Source organism: Larus michahellis, chromosome 1, assembly GCF_964199755.1.
Source record: "Larus michahellis chromosome 1, bLarMic1.1, whole genome shotgun sequence".
NCBI classification, from domain to species: domain Eukaryota; kingdom Metazoa; phylum Chordata; class Aves; order Charadriiformes; family Laridae; genus Larus; species Larus michahellis.
In genome coordinates this window covers 32,187,579-32,203,137 of record NC_133896.1, presented here as the reverse complement: position 1 = coordinate 32,203,137, position 15,559 = coordinate 32,187,579, and the positions used below count along the sequence as shown (strand labels likewise).

The 15,559-nt window shown below is 38.4% G+C and overlaps 1 protein-coding gene across 2 annotated transcripts in view; it reads right to left on the bottom strand.

Moving 5' to 3' along the window:
• Positions 1–237: 237 nt before the first annotated feature.
• Positions 238–15,559, bottom strand: part of CNTN1 (contactin 1) — a 260,047-nt gene continuing 244,725 nt past the window's right edge. For both annotated transcript variants that reach the window (XM_074563570.1, XM_074563654.1), the window contains one exon: positions 238–2,631. In XM_074563570.1, coding sequence (XP_074419671.1) covers positions 2,552–2,631 — 80 coding nt within the window. In that variant the 3' untranslated portion in view covers positions 238–2,551. The remainder of the gene's footprint in view (positions 2,632–15,559) is intronic.

The following is a 15,559-nucleotide window of genomic DNA, read 5'->3' as shown; positions in this document are numbered from 1 at the left end:
TGTTATGAAATTAGAAAGCTCCAATTCAAAAGACAGTTATTATATTTTGATTAACATTAATACATTTATTTAATTGTAATTTACTTTTCATTCATAAAAAGGACAAAGCACGGTCCTGCTCTACTCATTTGAAAAAAAAAAGAAGATAAAAAGTAACTAAAAAAACAGTTCAATATTCATCAGTATCAAATAATAGTAATATCAAGTTTCCTGAAATATAAAGAAACAACAAATATGTCTATCTATATAAACTTTAATTAAGAACCTTGCGTTTTAAAGCAGATGATACATTAGTTAGTTTTTCTCGACAACGATTTGAAACTGAAGGTCCCAGTCAAATTTACACAATTCTGTGAAACAGAAAAAACTCCCACTATCTGATCTGTATGTGAGACCTACCTCATCCGTGTTGCTGATTTAAAAAAAGAAGTGGCTTTCCTTCCCAGGTCATTTCCATGCAAAAACTAAACCGTTTTGGTTTTTACACCATGTATTAGAAAAGTAAAAGGCAATCATGCATTTGGCAAAAGATTTAGTTGTGGTTGTAGATTATATAAAAATGAGTCATACTGCAAAAGAACCAAACCAAATGAAACACAATAAACCACATTTTTTTTGTACAGAAGGCTTACAGCGTATTAGTTTCTCACATATGAAGACAGCTCATTTCTCTTTCAAATAATTATACAATTTATGAAACTCAGTAGTGTTTGACACTTTGACTTTCCTCTATAGGGAAGTTATCACTTTCACCTATTTAAAAAATTGTCATCTTGTAACAAATAGTTAAAATTAAACTAAACCAGTATTATTGATATTTCTTAATGAAGACTCTACACTTTTACATGTAAATATATAGTACAAAATTATACAAATAAAAGAAGTGGGTGTAAATTATTAATAGACCTATTCTTGCTTCATGTAAATATTATTATCACGGACCTCTACAGTATCAGTTCTAAAAAGATAAAATCTATTTCTAAGTAGCTAGCAAGGTTGTGCTAATAAAATATGATTCAAAGCTTATAATTCTTGAAGCATCAGACATTGCACTATTACTTGAGCCAGCTGATTCAATATCACTGTGTTTCCTCAACATTCACACTCAAACTACTTCCCAGCACACCATGGGAAATGAAAGGAATGTGCATTTCTTTAGCAACTTAAAAAAAAACCCAAACAAACCAACAAAAAACCCAACACTGAAACACTCTAGACACAGTCAGAACAAAAACATTCTCAATCTCTAGTAGAGTTCCCATTTTGCAAAGGCCATAGTAAACATTTAGCTTCGACTAACAAGTCGGGATCTGACTTGCATGTACTTACACACAGTTGGATCATTCAGTACTCTATCAAAGAGGGAAACGGTCTCAGAACTTTAAAACTCTTATTTACAACACTATGAACATCAGAATAATATCAAGTTCTTGAAAAAGCATATAATTCTCCCAAATGTACGCCTTCACTACAGGAAGGTAACACCTGGCATCTGCAGCATAAAAATGTAAATATAATAATTTTTTTTTACTGTGCTACTCTGCTTTTGCCATTTATTGTATATCTTTTTCTTTTTTATATTTTAAATCTTTTCACTTTAAAAAATAACATACGTTTCCTACCATTTCATGGTCCACTTGGCTGATCTTTAACATGGACTCCATTTTCAAACTCCTAAGTGTTACATTGCTACCTTAATAATACTACTACTAGTAATAATACTAAATCAAAACCAATACATTACGCTGCTTCCCTGAAAGCTGACATTTCACTCTTAAAATCAGCAACAACGACCATAACAGAATTTTTCAACAGAATCGTTTTAAGAAAAGAATATGGTGAATCTCGTGTCAGTGAAGTACAGCTCCTTTAAGCTGAGCATCCTACGCATTTCTCAGGTGTTCCGAACATATTTAAAATAAAAAAATTCCTCGTCACCGACTTTTATTTCAAATCCTTCAAATTCTATCCAATAGCCTCAAGAAATATAGCTCTAAATAATGAAATGTTTTTGCTTTGACTGTCTCTCTAAAAAACCAGTAATCCCAATAAATGATGATGGGGCCATTCAAAAATATGCAGTACACAAAACATATAGGATAGTACAGACGGACGTAGTACTCTTACATTTATCACGTACAATCAACATTTCAATCTCTATTATATTTCACAATTTGTTATTCAAGTTAAAGCACCTACGTATGGTGATTTTACTTTCACTGTACAGCCTATGTTATTGGGTTTTAACACTGTAACTTGCCCCATTGGACCGAATCATGCAACTGTCACAGATCAGCAGAAGTGTTTTATAAGGCATATTGGAACAAGTTAAAAATATTTCTTAGCCTTTCAAAAGTTGATTTACTTCATGAAGGAGTTCCTGGATGCCTCAGTCCTCTTAAAAGTTCGTAGGAAATCGGTAGGGTAATTTATTTTAAAGTGTAATTTATTTGGCTTAGGATGGTGCCCCAGGAATCAAAAAGAATCGTGGTCCTCATCTTCAAAGGGAGTCCTTTGTGTCAGGCAGAGGACAAGGTAAATCCAGCTACATTCAGAATCCCGAGCAGGCGAGGACACCCAGGGCAGGCACCACCAGGACCAGGAGCAGAGTCGGTACTCCAGCAGCGGCACCTGCGCATCGAACAGATAACAACAGGGTGTTGCTCTTACTTCAGCATTACTCGTGGCGGAGGGCAATAACCCTGGATGTGAGCAAGAACGCGTGGTAGGAAGGCTGGAAAACCAGCTGGCGTATCTCAGCACAACCCCTACCTGTATGGATAATCTGAAACGGACAGAGACTTGCTACAGCTCAGAGGAGGACTCGCTCTTTTGTTCTGCAAGAGCTGTTTACGCAGCGTGTTTATACAAGCAGCGAGGCCATTCAGAACACATCAGTGTATTTTGATTTGGCCGGTCCAACAAGCCAGGAGGTTATAACGGGAGGTAAAAGGTCAAAATAAATATTTAAACATGTGAAAACAAAATTAATGGAGTCTTTGAAATGTGAAGAAGCAAAGAGACACCTTTGGAAATGTTAACGTTCATATGATCAGCAATAACCTGAGAGATGTCAAAGAGCCTAGTCCGTGTGTTTACCTGCCAGATTACAAAGTCCAGATGGCTGACTTCTAGCAGTGTGGCATTTACACATTTATGTCTGTTAAAGTCACAAGGGTCTTTCTTAAACAAATATTTTAAGACAAAAAATATTAATTGACAGCTTACAAACTTTACCTGACTTGCTCTGGCAAAGAGGCATAAGAATTGCTATGACGTTAAATGGCTTGTGTTGCCATGGTCCTCTTAAAAAGCATCAATATGAGAAAAAAACCCCAGCCAAACTGTGCCTGGCTGTCAGTCTTGGAGATGGGCCGAAGGAGCTGGAGAATGAGCTATTCTTTCATCCCAGAGAGGGCTCATCTAGGTCAGGATGGTAGCGTGTAGGTGGGCAGCGTGGGACCCAGCTTTCTGCTCGTCTTGCTGTTGAACACAGACTAAGGACAGAAGTGCTTGCAGCCGGCAGTGACAGTCCTGAGTTGCTGCTGGAACCGTTCCACTGGACGGCTCTCCAGCAAGTGTTCTTCCGAAGGAGGAAAAACCTTACTGAAAAGGTCACATGCGAACCAAACAGCACAGATTTCAGCAAGCAGCCCTGTTTTTCCTAACAACAGGCGCAGTATGACAAATTTCAAGCATTCTTTCATAGAATTTAAAGTCCCAAAAGAACATTCACATTTTCTCATCAGACCTTCTGCAAGGTCAAGTAAATCACATCATCTGGTCCAGCACCATGCAGGCTCCTAGAAAGACAGATCTGTACGTTTTACATGTCTGCCTGAGAAGTTTCTGCATCCTTCAGGATAAATAAAGAGCTTAATTCTTAATTTTGTGTCCATTTCAAACCTTCTATTAATAAGGTGCTTTATTAATTTTAAGTTAGGGAAACAAGATCGTAAGGATGAAAAAAATGCTGGTTTGAAGTGAGAATTTGGCTAAATAAACACCTGTTAGTTACCTTCAAGCATGTATTTCTTACAGTATTTCCTAACCACAATAACAAGGAGAAAGTAAAGAAACTAGACGGAAATGAAACTGACTGATAACAAAAACCACTTTTTATAAGGTTTGTGGACTAAGTCCAAATCAGAAAACTCCAGAATTCACTGGCTCATCAGTTAGCTGTGGACAGATGGAGGTGATAGTATTTAGTCATTTGTGGTTCCTACCTACATAACTGCAGGCATTTTTTTCTAATGTTTTTTTCACAGTATGTCTCGACACACTGTGGGTTTGACGTCCTTCAGATCAGCATCTCCTCTGATGTACCATACATGTACTATTTGCAATTCCAAGATGAAAGCTTTGTCCCCCAAACAAGAATTAACTGAGGATGATTGGATACATTCTTAATTTTTGTACTGAGCAGAGCTTCTCCTCTTTGCAGAGTCATTTAATTGAGCCTTCATCTGCAGTTCCCCATGTTCATAGCACGATCTCCTCTCTTCATTTGGCTTTAAACAACCCCACTCCAAACAACGGCAGTTTTCAGGCAGTTGTTTGGAAAGCCAGCTAGGACCGTATCTTAAACTAGAGTGCTTAGTCTTCTTTCCTCACAGCTGACTTATTACAATACAACTAAATCCTGAGCATTGGTATGGTGGGAATAATCATGTTCCACCATATATATATATATATATATATATATATATATATATATATAGTACATGGGTGCCACTGGAGAGAGCTGGGTCTAAAGACACCCTTCAGCCAAAACCTATCTAGAGAAGGTGTGGGAAGAGTGTGTGCCCTCACCATACCAGGAACAGAAATATGCTTATACCACTTGACAGGATGTGCCTACAGCTGTTCATATGCACGTATGTACACCGTGACACTTACCAAATCATTTAACAAAAAGGGGCCCATAAGCCCTTAGCAAACAGAAAGCCTGACGTGTTTACAGTTGGCCTTCAGTAGTGAATTTAAGTGCTATTAGAAAGGCAGATCTGAAAGGCACTTGGAAAACCAAGACAAGAGACCTACCAATCCTTCTTCATCAGCTCAATTCAGCTGTAAAAAGTCAATTTCTATGAACAGCACATTTTTCCATAGGAAGCAGTATAACCACCTCAGTGAAAGATAAAATTAAGGAAAATATTGGAACATTGCTTTTATAAGTATCCATAACCAGAGGAATTTTATGCTTAAGATGAACATGAATGTATGTTCAAATATATTTTCACACATAACAACTGCACATTTTGGCAGCTGTGAAAGTACAGGGGTATATTTATCTGTACTTTTTAGTTATTTATGGGACACATTAATCTTTTCTGTAGTCTTTATCCCTAAATATCAAAGTAGTGGTATTTAATGAATGAATAACAGCCACAGGAAAAAAATAGTCCAGATTTCGTATTTCAGAATACCCACAGAAAATGTATTCTGCCTTCATCAGACCAGGATGATGCAGTTGGAAAGACAGAACAAAACTCATGGTTTGAATTCTTCTAATGAAGGAAAACATGAAAAAAAGTTTGCGAAATGAAGTTGAATGATGAGCAAATACGAGGAAATTTCTATTTGCATGTAACTATCCTACAAAGAGAAAGGCATAATAAATCTTCCCCCTGAGATGTGCTCGCTGGCTCCAAGACTAATAGCAATTCACTCCATTACAGCAGTTCCTTACAAGGTGGAGGCACTGTTGCAGAGATACCTATAACAGCTCTCCGCAATGAAGCAAATCCTACCCTTAGACAGCACATTAACAGAACATTAGGAGGACAAATGCACATGAAACAGATCATGTCTTCTTTTTTCTTGTTAGATTACCGACCCACACGTCAGGAACCACACTTTACTTGAAACACTGGTCAGCAGTGCATGACAGCCAGTCCACTCCTGCAGCTCATGAATGGAAATTAATGCAAGTTTTGCCTGAGTACAGACTACAATATTTAATTCTGTAACATACAGTTGTGATCTGTCAGTTTTAACAATCTTTAAAAACTAGAGAAACACCTGATAAAGACTTAATGAATGTATACAAATAAACATGTGGATGTAAATTAAAACAGAAGGATTATTAAGCTTCTTCTGAAGTCTGGCCGGGTATGAGCTGGATATATTTAGCACCTAAAGATTCATTCTCTCCTCAGTGTTATAATGTGTCATCTCTCCTCTCAACCGGCACCTTGCATCTCCAGTGTGCATGCAACTGCAAACTACAGTCATCAAATTCGAGGCCAAATCCAAATCAGTATCACACGACCTACCACTCTAATACACCATGTGTTGACTTCATATCAAGAGTCCTTATTTCTTTCAAATAAACAATGAAAAACATCCCTTAAATTTTTCTGCCACCAGCCCCAAGCAAAAGAAGTTGTGAAATCTTGCTGTATTCCCATAGAGACCTTGTTACTGTCTGCTATGTAGTTTTTGTAGTTGATATCTTTAAGCCTAAAAATAGACTTTAAAAAAAGACTAAACTATCTACAGAAACATATACTCAGAATGTGGCTTAAAAATGAATACAATTTGTATTGGATGCATTCAGTTAACTTTTTTTCCCTGCCTCCTGTTCTCAGCAGACTTTCTCACAAGTTGTTTATCTGAGTAAATGAAGAGAAGAACAACTGCTGGATGAGTTTTCCTTCAGCAAGGTCTTTGCATATCACAGGAACTCCTGGTACAGTCCCACTAATCCAGTTTTCCAGCCGTACTTTAAATTCTGTCCAATCATATGAAGTCTAGGATGAAATGGTTCACACTTCTGAATAGAGATCCTGGATTTTACTGACATCTCGAACAGTATGTAACACTCTTCCAATTATATTCAAAAGTAATGAAATCAATTTAATGCCTAAATGAAACAGGCATTAAAACAATTCTGATTTTGATATATTTCCCAAGCCTTTGTAACAACTTGTTATTAAAAATACGCCATTATTTTCTTTAAACGTTACTTATCTTTAAGATATGACATTTTTGGCCCTTTTCCCAACATCAGTCCCTTTTTATACTGGATTGTAAAAAAAATAAATCTAGAGGCCTGTTTAGAAATCTTACTTCATCAGATCTGTGAACCAGGAAATTAGTTACTGGTCATCTGTGAAGCTGTCATATGTGAATAACTTCTCTTTCTCAGTGGGAAAGTGTTTGCCCTGCCAACATACACAAACTTCAAGCTATTCCCTGGCTAATCATGAGCTGATCCTGTTGTGGCAAAACTCTTCCTCTGCTTTTGTTGTCAGGAAAGATTATTCAAGAATTAATTTGTATTAAGTTACATCAGTTTTCTGAGTTTCCAGGTACTGAACGTCAAGGGGGATGTCCAGGTGACTGTTCTAGTTTGAGGACTGTGTTTTTCAAGTGAGTATCTCAGCTGTCCCCTTTATTGGGGCTTATTTCACACTCTGGAGCTGTCTCGGATACCCCGTGCAGGGCTGGATTAGAGCTACTGCAAAGTAAAACCCGACATGAGCACACAGCGTGGAGCTGGATCCTCAGCGCTGCTGTTTCTCTCTACAGATGCACTCCTCTTGCGCACCACAAATTGTTCAGGTAGATGCAGACTGGCTTACATGAATGATACAGCCGCTGCAACACATTTTTCATGACATTAAGTTATCATACATTGAGTAAGACTAAGGAAAAGAGAAATCTTTCTTACCAGGACTGGTATTTTACATGATTCATAACAGATTTAAGTTTGTAACATAAACTTTGTAACTTGTTAAGAAATGAGCCTGCCTTTGTGTCTGTTTTGCAAAATGGATTTCTTTTCTCTGAAAGAATCGCCAAACTCCTACCCATTTTCCTGTAAATAATATTTTCCTTTTGGTTGAGGACCCAAGACTCATCTTCCATCAGGGCTGTCTGTTTTTATATTTCTACTTTTTACTAATGCAAAGCCTTCTCATATTCTGTTTCTCCTTGCTTCTAACTAAGCTCATCCACTTCTCTGGGAAAAAATTGAGCCACCCGAAAAAAAAAGAAGGTATTTTTGCCTGCTCTGTTTGTTAATTTCTTTAGTATCTATCAGGTTCGTTAATATCTATTCTCTCGAGTGTTTTCATTTTTACCCAGGTAGGAGAGAAAAGCAGGAAGGGAAGAAATGGTAATTTCTTCAGGTCAAACTAAATTGCATAAAAGAAGTGGGTGGGTTTGCAGCTATGTCAACTGGCTTTTGAAAAGAAATTTCACTTGTTCCAGCTGGAAATACTGTCGTCATGAAAGACTACTGGAAAAGAAATAGGTAGTATCAGCTGACATGATTTAAATTCTGCCATCCCTATTCATGGTAAATGGAAAATAACTGAACTAATTACAATATGCTTATCTTGCATCATTGGCATCATTGCGAAGTCATGGGTCCAACTTTCCCTTGTCTAGGAATACCTTTGTTTGGGCACGAGGAAATTTTCCTCTTGCCTGTGCCATAAACCTTTCAAGAAAGGTGCTATGGAGTAATTCACAACCCTGTGAATTACTGTTTTGCAGCAGAGTAGATGTAATGGATGGAAATCATGCTGTCTGTGCATCTGTCCATGCTTTGTGCTATGTTAAGGTTTGCTGTCCATCTGCAGAACAGCTTTAAAACTATCATAAGAAAAAGAGAGAGACCATTAAAAACATAGTTGAAGGGCTGCTGCTGCTCTGGGTGGTTTGTCCACCCCATGGTGTTAGTCTGTCTTCTCCTACTTGAAAATCCATACGCCAGAGCCAAGTAAACATGTTGTTTTGTTCTGGCAATGGCACCCGGCGTGTTGGCAGCGTCGGCAGGCAGCTGCGGGGGCTGCTTTGCCATTGACTCTGGCCCTGCTAGCGACCTGGGCTGCCAAAATGAAAGGATGCCTTGGACTCTGAGGAAAAGCAGATAATTTTCAGTCGGTGGGCTACTACTTAACTATCAATAAATGTAAATTATTTCTCAACTACCTCTTCCCCTTCATATATATTAATGTTCATTACATATTCTTGTGCGTGGGGAGTTAAGTAGAAGACCACAGGCAATATTTTTTAAATGTACTCTTTTAAAGCAGTATACTCAACAAATAATCGCAAGAACAAACTATGGTCCTTCTGTGACCCAGCCAACAGTTGTAGTCATACTTCATGCGCATTTTGTGAGTTTCAGGATCGCTTAGATGACCGAAAGGTTTGTCATACCTCTCAGCATCTGCCCGGTCTCTCCAGTTGTCAGCGAACACTCCAGACAAATTGGCTCACCAGCAGCACCAGGAGTACTGCCAGGGCAAGCAAGGCTGGCTCATGTACTCGGCTAGGAGGAGATGTTTGCTGCTGGAAACTGCCTGCTGAAGCAGCAGGAGGAGCTTGGAGTGAGTTTCGGTGGCTTGTCCCAATAGAAAAGCTTATCTGTGATTACACTGATTGTCTGGTGTGGCAAAACACTTGGCTGTGAATGTTCCCACATAAATGTATTCTGCATTGTCTCAGAAATTATGGTTGATATTCAGAGGAATTTGATCATCCTCTGAGAGAGTATTCATCAAAAAGGGCTAATTTTTCAGGAAAAAATGGGAGGCCATTAGAGAAAGTTTCATTGTAACCCTGAAAAGCAGAAAAGGGAAAGATCTTCTTTGGCCAGCTGGCATGTCTGGGGATTTCTGAGTGAAGATCCTGCTCCTCCTTGTTCAAGAAAATAGGGATTGATGAATTTTTTTTACAAATAAATTCATCCTAACTATACACCAGATTTGTCACTCCTTTTCACTTGCAAATAGTCCACATTTAAAGAACCACATGGTACAATGGGTGAACAGTAGAAACTCTTCAGGTGAAAAACGGTGATGAATTAATGGGAAAAATACTATAGTTTCAGAATTTCTGTGTTCTTGGGAACCAATGTGGCATGTATAAATACTGAGTTACATTAAAAGCCTGTCTTGAAAATCTTCATCTTTCAGCCTGGAAGCCTGGCTCACACATCAGAAGATGAAGAAGGATGCCCTCAGCTTCTACAAGAGCAGAAGCACCCAGTCTCTATGGGCTGGATGACTGTTTGCTTCATGGCAGGGAGAGGCCACTGTCCCTCCACAGCATGTGATAAGACTTGCACAGCAGGTACAGGACACTGCAGGGCTCATGCTCATGACACTGGCTATGTGCCACACAGTCTCCATGTACAGGTAAGTCCCATCACCGTGCAGCCCTTGAGAAAGAGGGAGGTAATGCGGAAGGCAGGCAATGCTGCCAAAACACAGCCTCCCTCCCTCTGCCCCCTAAGCACAGCAAGCACGGAACAGCAGGAACAGGAATCGCCCAAGGCTGGGCACCAATGGGGCAAATAGGCAGCAGAATCAACCAGTGGACTGAGAAGCAGCAAAGAAAATAAGTTAGTCCAACAGGCCAGCTCAGCTTCAATACGTCCTTGCTATTTGGCAAGGCAGAAAATATCTTAAATTGGGCATGGAAGTTACTGTAGAAAGGAAGACAGCAAACAGCTGGCCTAGCACGTGCCTCTCTAGAGCAAAATAATGTAATTTTTACTGATAAGAATATACTTTGAAGAATTGGGTACTGTTAAACCAGAAAGGTCAATACAATTTTCCAAGGTAGCAGGATCTCTGGTAAAGAAGACAGATAGGAATAGGCAGGATAAAGCATCTTAGAGGGCTGCATAAACCAGAGGAAAGGTACACCAGTTAAAACAGAACCTTTACTGGGAATGCTCCGATTTTCCCAGTTTCAAACAAAGATAAAATAAAAGGAGAAACAGATGAAGGTAGAAACTAGCAGGAACACAACACAAACCAAGAGCAGGGGGTTAGTGGAGAAATTGTTCCTAGTTTGACACATTTGTTGGCAACTCCATTTGGCTTTCTAACAAAGTAATTTTCAGATTGTGAGGATTTTCAGATTGCAGGTACATGCAGAAAAGGCTGTGATTAGTACCACATTCCCCTCCAGCTGAGCACATCATTTTACATTTTAGTGTTCTGATACAGAATTACTACCAGCCATTGTAACTGAGTGCAAACTCTTCCTTTAAAGCCAGATGAAGTTTTTTACCTCCATACTGTGTAATGTCAGAAAAAGATTTGAAACAACCCATCACTGGCTTCTGTTATTACAGAAAATAATAACTTAGAAATTCACGAAATACTTGTTTTAGGGAGAGACAAAATCTTCTCATGTGGAGATAAATGAGGGAAACATTTTTTTAGAGATAATATCTAAATGAGCCAGCAGTGCCTAAACCCAGCTTTAAACAGCTGCTCATCTGTTTGGATGAGTGACTTATGCTGCCACATTAAATTCTACATTCCACTTATTTCTGCTCAGCACTATTAGAAAATAATGCTGAGTTACAGAATTTAAGCACAGAAAGGATCGTTATGTCTTTTAATGTATCCTATATCATCTAAATATTGCATCACATACAACACAGTTTAAGTAGCCTTTTACGTAGTTTCTCCTACACTGAGCCCAGGAAAATGGACTTTTCTAAAATACACCTTCTAAAATGGCTTGCAGCCTTGGATTTTAAAACACCAGAGTTGAAAAGCAAAAAATCAAGCAGATTTTCGTGCTTCTGGAGAAGAAAGTTTCAAATTGATCTTTGGTTACAGTTTCTCTCCTGATAAAGTTCTTGCTTCAGCCACTCTACAGCTAGAGCCACAAGCACCAAATTTAATACTCTAAAACATTCACACGAACTTAGATGAAGGATTCTTCTGACATTTCCTAATTTGACAGAAGTAATATTCCTCCTTCCCTTCCCACTGGCTTAATATAATTGTGTTGAAGAGCCCCAGAAGACAGACCAGGTAGCACTCTTCCAGTGCCTACTTTGAAGAACTGTTGTCAACTCTCCATTTATTGCTTCACTGAACAGGCTTTAGACATTCGGTGAAAGTAAAAAATATGGTATTAATCTTTAAAGGCAAGAACATTTTGACATCAAAGTTCTTCAAGTATTCTGGAAAAGGCATGGAGAATTTCAGTATGTAGTAAGATGTACTATTTAATATATCTATGTAAAGAAGGCAAAAATACACACAAGTATTTCCTGTATTGTCACTGGCACTTAAAAGATATGTTTGAGTTAGCAAATATGTGATTTTATCTGCTCTTAATATCTGTAGTAATAAGTAATTCTATTTATATGTGAATACAAACCTGCCAAATAATCACAGTACAAACTGTGCTTCTAAAGAAACATTAATCATTTAATGTACTGTCAGTAGATCTGAAGTTTGGAAGTTATACAGTTTTAAGGTGCACAAAATGCCTGGTTATACCTGGCTGTAACTCTGGGGCTGTCTAGTCTGACCTCCCACTCCTATCAGGACTGCCGCCGACACTGGATGTCGTCAGCTGCAGCTTCGCCCAGCTGAGTCACAGAAACCTCCAAAGATGAGAACTGCACAGCCTCTCTGGGTAACCTGCTCCGGTGCTGCACAACCCTCTGGGTGAGGTTTTTCCTAATGTCCAGTCTGAACCTCCCAAATTGCAATTTCTGGCCACTGCCCTATAACGTATCATGTGCCATTACCAAGACTTTGGCTTCATCATCTTTGTAACCGCTCTTTATACAGTTCTGTACTTCTGTTAGATCACCTTCTCCACCACTCTAAACCTTGGTGTTTAGAACTAGACTCTGCGATACTTCCTTAATACTAAAGTAAAGAGAAGAGCTGTGCACCTTCCTATCAAAGAGTGTTTCTGAAGTCTCTTGGACTTTGCCACTGAAGTAACTGGAAAACTACCACTGTTACCTTTGTCACAGAATCACTGGGTTTCATTCTCTTGAGAGAGAGGTTTCATCAAAAGGTGAAACAGCAGACGTCTAATCTAGGTGTTCTGAATCACTCGCCTTGCTAAAAAGAAAAGGAGTCTGGCTAGGCTAGGTGCATAAAACTGAGAGGTATGAGCACGCCACCACTCCAAGGCACCCATAAAAATTAAGATAGATTGTTAACTGCTGAACTGAAAAATACCACAAGGATTTGAATAAGGCAGTTCCACGTCTTGCTACTGAAAATTAAAACACGTAAGAATTGTCATGACTAGAAAGTATTCCCTTCTTCATTCCTTCACCCCTGTGATCACGTCTGCAATCCTGGCTAGATTATTAAGGGGAAAAAATTAATGAGATGAGTCTTCCAAAGATTACTTTAAGTCACTCCAAACACTACTCGTCTGGCTTTGATTTCTCAAAGCAATTAAAAACACTGTATAAATATAGTTCAATAGTTAAATGTCCTACCAAGAGGTGAAAGCAGAATATGCATTTGTATTAAAATAAATCATTATGCATCAAAGGGATTACACTATTAAAGCAAAATACTAATCTTGGCATTCATTCTATGAGCTACGTGATTTTTTTTCTGTGATATTCTTTTTTGCTATGTTGCTACATTTAAGCATAAGAGAGTTAAGTAATGATCTTTTGGATTTTTTCCATCTTCTTCTAATGCTAAAGTACAATGAATATAAAATACCAAGCATTTTGTTTCATAAAAGGGAAGTATAGTGTTCCTCTGTTGGTGTAATAAAAATCTGAAAGTAGCTGTATGATAAACTGGGTAAATTAATGAAGAAGAATAGTTCAACCAAATTGAATTTGAATGTAAGACCTTTAATTCACTGATGAATTGATGGTCCTACTGTAACAGTGGCAATCAAAAGCTTGCTGAATTTTTTAATAGCTCAGGACGGTGACTCCAACAGCGGTCTGCAACGGATGCAGTGGAAAGGGGGAAAAAATCACGGCATGCAGAATACAACTTTCCTCTTATACTCTTTCCCACTTGTGTTAAAGTAGCTCCTGAGCTACTTTGTAGCTTCTGTTCATTAGCTCCTGAGTCAAAGCCTGAATACAGGACATAGTTTTAAATAAGGGCTGGAAGACCAAGCCTCTATTTATAACTTTGTCCTGCACAAGATCCTGTCATAGGAAGTTCCACAACTTAATTTTGTGCCATACAAAAGAGTATTACTTTGATAGTTCGCAATCTGCTGCCTCCTAATTTTTCTGAGTACCTTCATTCATACATTCATAATGTGACTAAAAGTGAATAATCTTTTCCTCCTTACCTCTTCCTATTGTTCTGGACTACCTGACTGGTCATCCTTACTCCAGCTGAGGGCTCCTCGCCTCTCTCACACTCCTCACCCAGAATTCACTCCACAGCTGTGGAACCCTCACTGATTTTCTCTATACTTTTATAGTATCTTTCTTTAGTATCTTTTAGTATATTCAATGTCTTTACTTTCCGAGATCCAACAAGAATGTATGTTTTCCAGGACAGTCACACCTTCCTATAGCATTCCTGCAAGCTTGGGGATAGCCAGAAAAACTTCCAACATGTAACAAGTTAAAACACATTACAAGGTAGGTGAAGTTGCCACGGACTTATTTTTTGCTAATGTTTAAAGGCGCTGCAGAGTTCTCATGCGTTCATGTGACCATGCAATAGCCGTCAGTGGGGATTTTGCAGGCGGTTCCCAAGCTCACACAGACGGGCATGTGGCAACTCAGACTGAAGATGAAAGCAGAGGGAAGCTACGTGGTCCTTTCAACACAGTGGCCACTTTTTCTGTGTTTTCTCATGCATAGCAACTATGGATTCCTGTCCTGTCAGTATTCTCTGATAATGAGTAACCTATCCTGCTGCTGTTCTGTGTGATATTGGTCTCTTAAACCTCTGTTGTTTTCTAAATCCCTGTACACCCACATCCAATTTCTAGCTATAAAGCCTGACAACCACCACTGCACAGCTTAGTTACAAGCCTTATGGCTAAAAATGAAATTTTGTTGTATTCACACTTTGTGTGTATCCAGACTTTCCCATACAAATAAACCTAAAGGACAAAATAAACAGCATTGGGATTATCATAAAATAATGCAGACTAAGAAAATGCAACTAGATATGAAAAAATTTCTGCAGTCTGTCCTACTGTTGAGTTCAAATACATGAAGAAGAGAAGAAATTGAAATTAAGGAGAATATGGTTTTTCAAGAAAATGCTTGTTCTACCACTGAATACGTTGCAATGCATGGAATTGACAAACCTTTAGCTGTCAAAGTGAGGCTTGGAATTTAGAAATTGAAATTAGAACTGTGATGAAATGAAATGTGATGATGAAGGAAAATCAAGAGAAATACCAGAGAACCAAATATGTTGTATTTTAGGCAAATTCATGTACGAGGTAAGAGGGTATTCTGAGTACTTTCTACTTTATTTTGGAGCCATGAGACAACAGCCAAATGCATTGTGAAAATTACATTTCATGTTAGAGGAGAGCTCTTTTGGAAATGTATTTTTACTTTAGTAGAAGCTTTTTGCTATGTTCTTGTCACAGATGCATAATAAGCCCGAATATCAGTAACAGAGGACTGTCATGCCAGTTAGAGGACTTTTTCCATCAGCATTCCTTATTATTTTTATGTGTGCTCTCCTCTTTTCTTACTACTACAACCATCTTTGCAACAGATGGACGTTTTCAAATTATGACCAAAAGGTTTTGATTATACCACATGAAAAGTGAATGATCACCTGATTTACTTGGTACTAATATG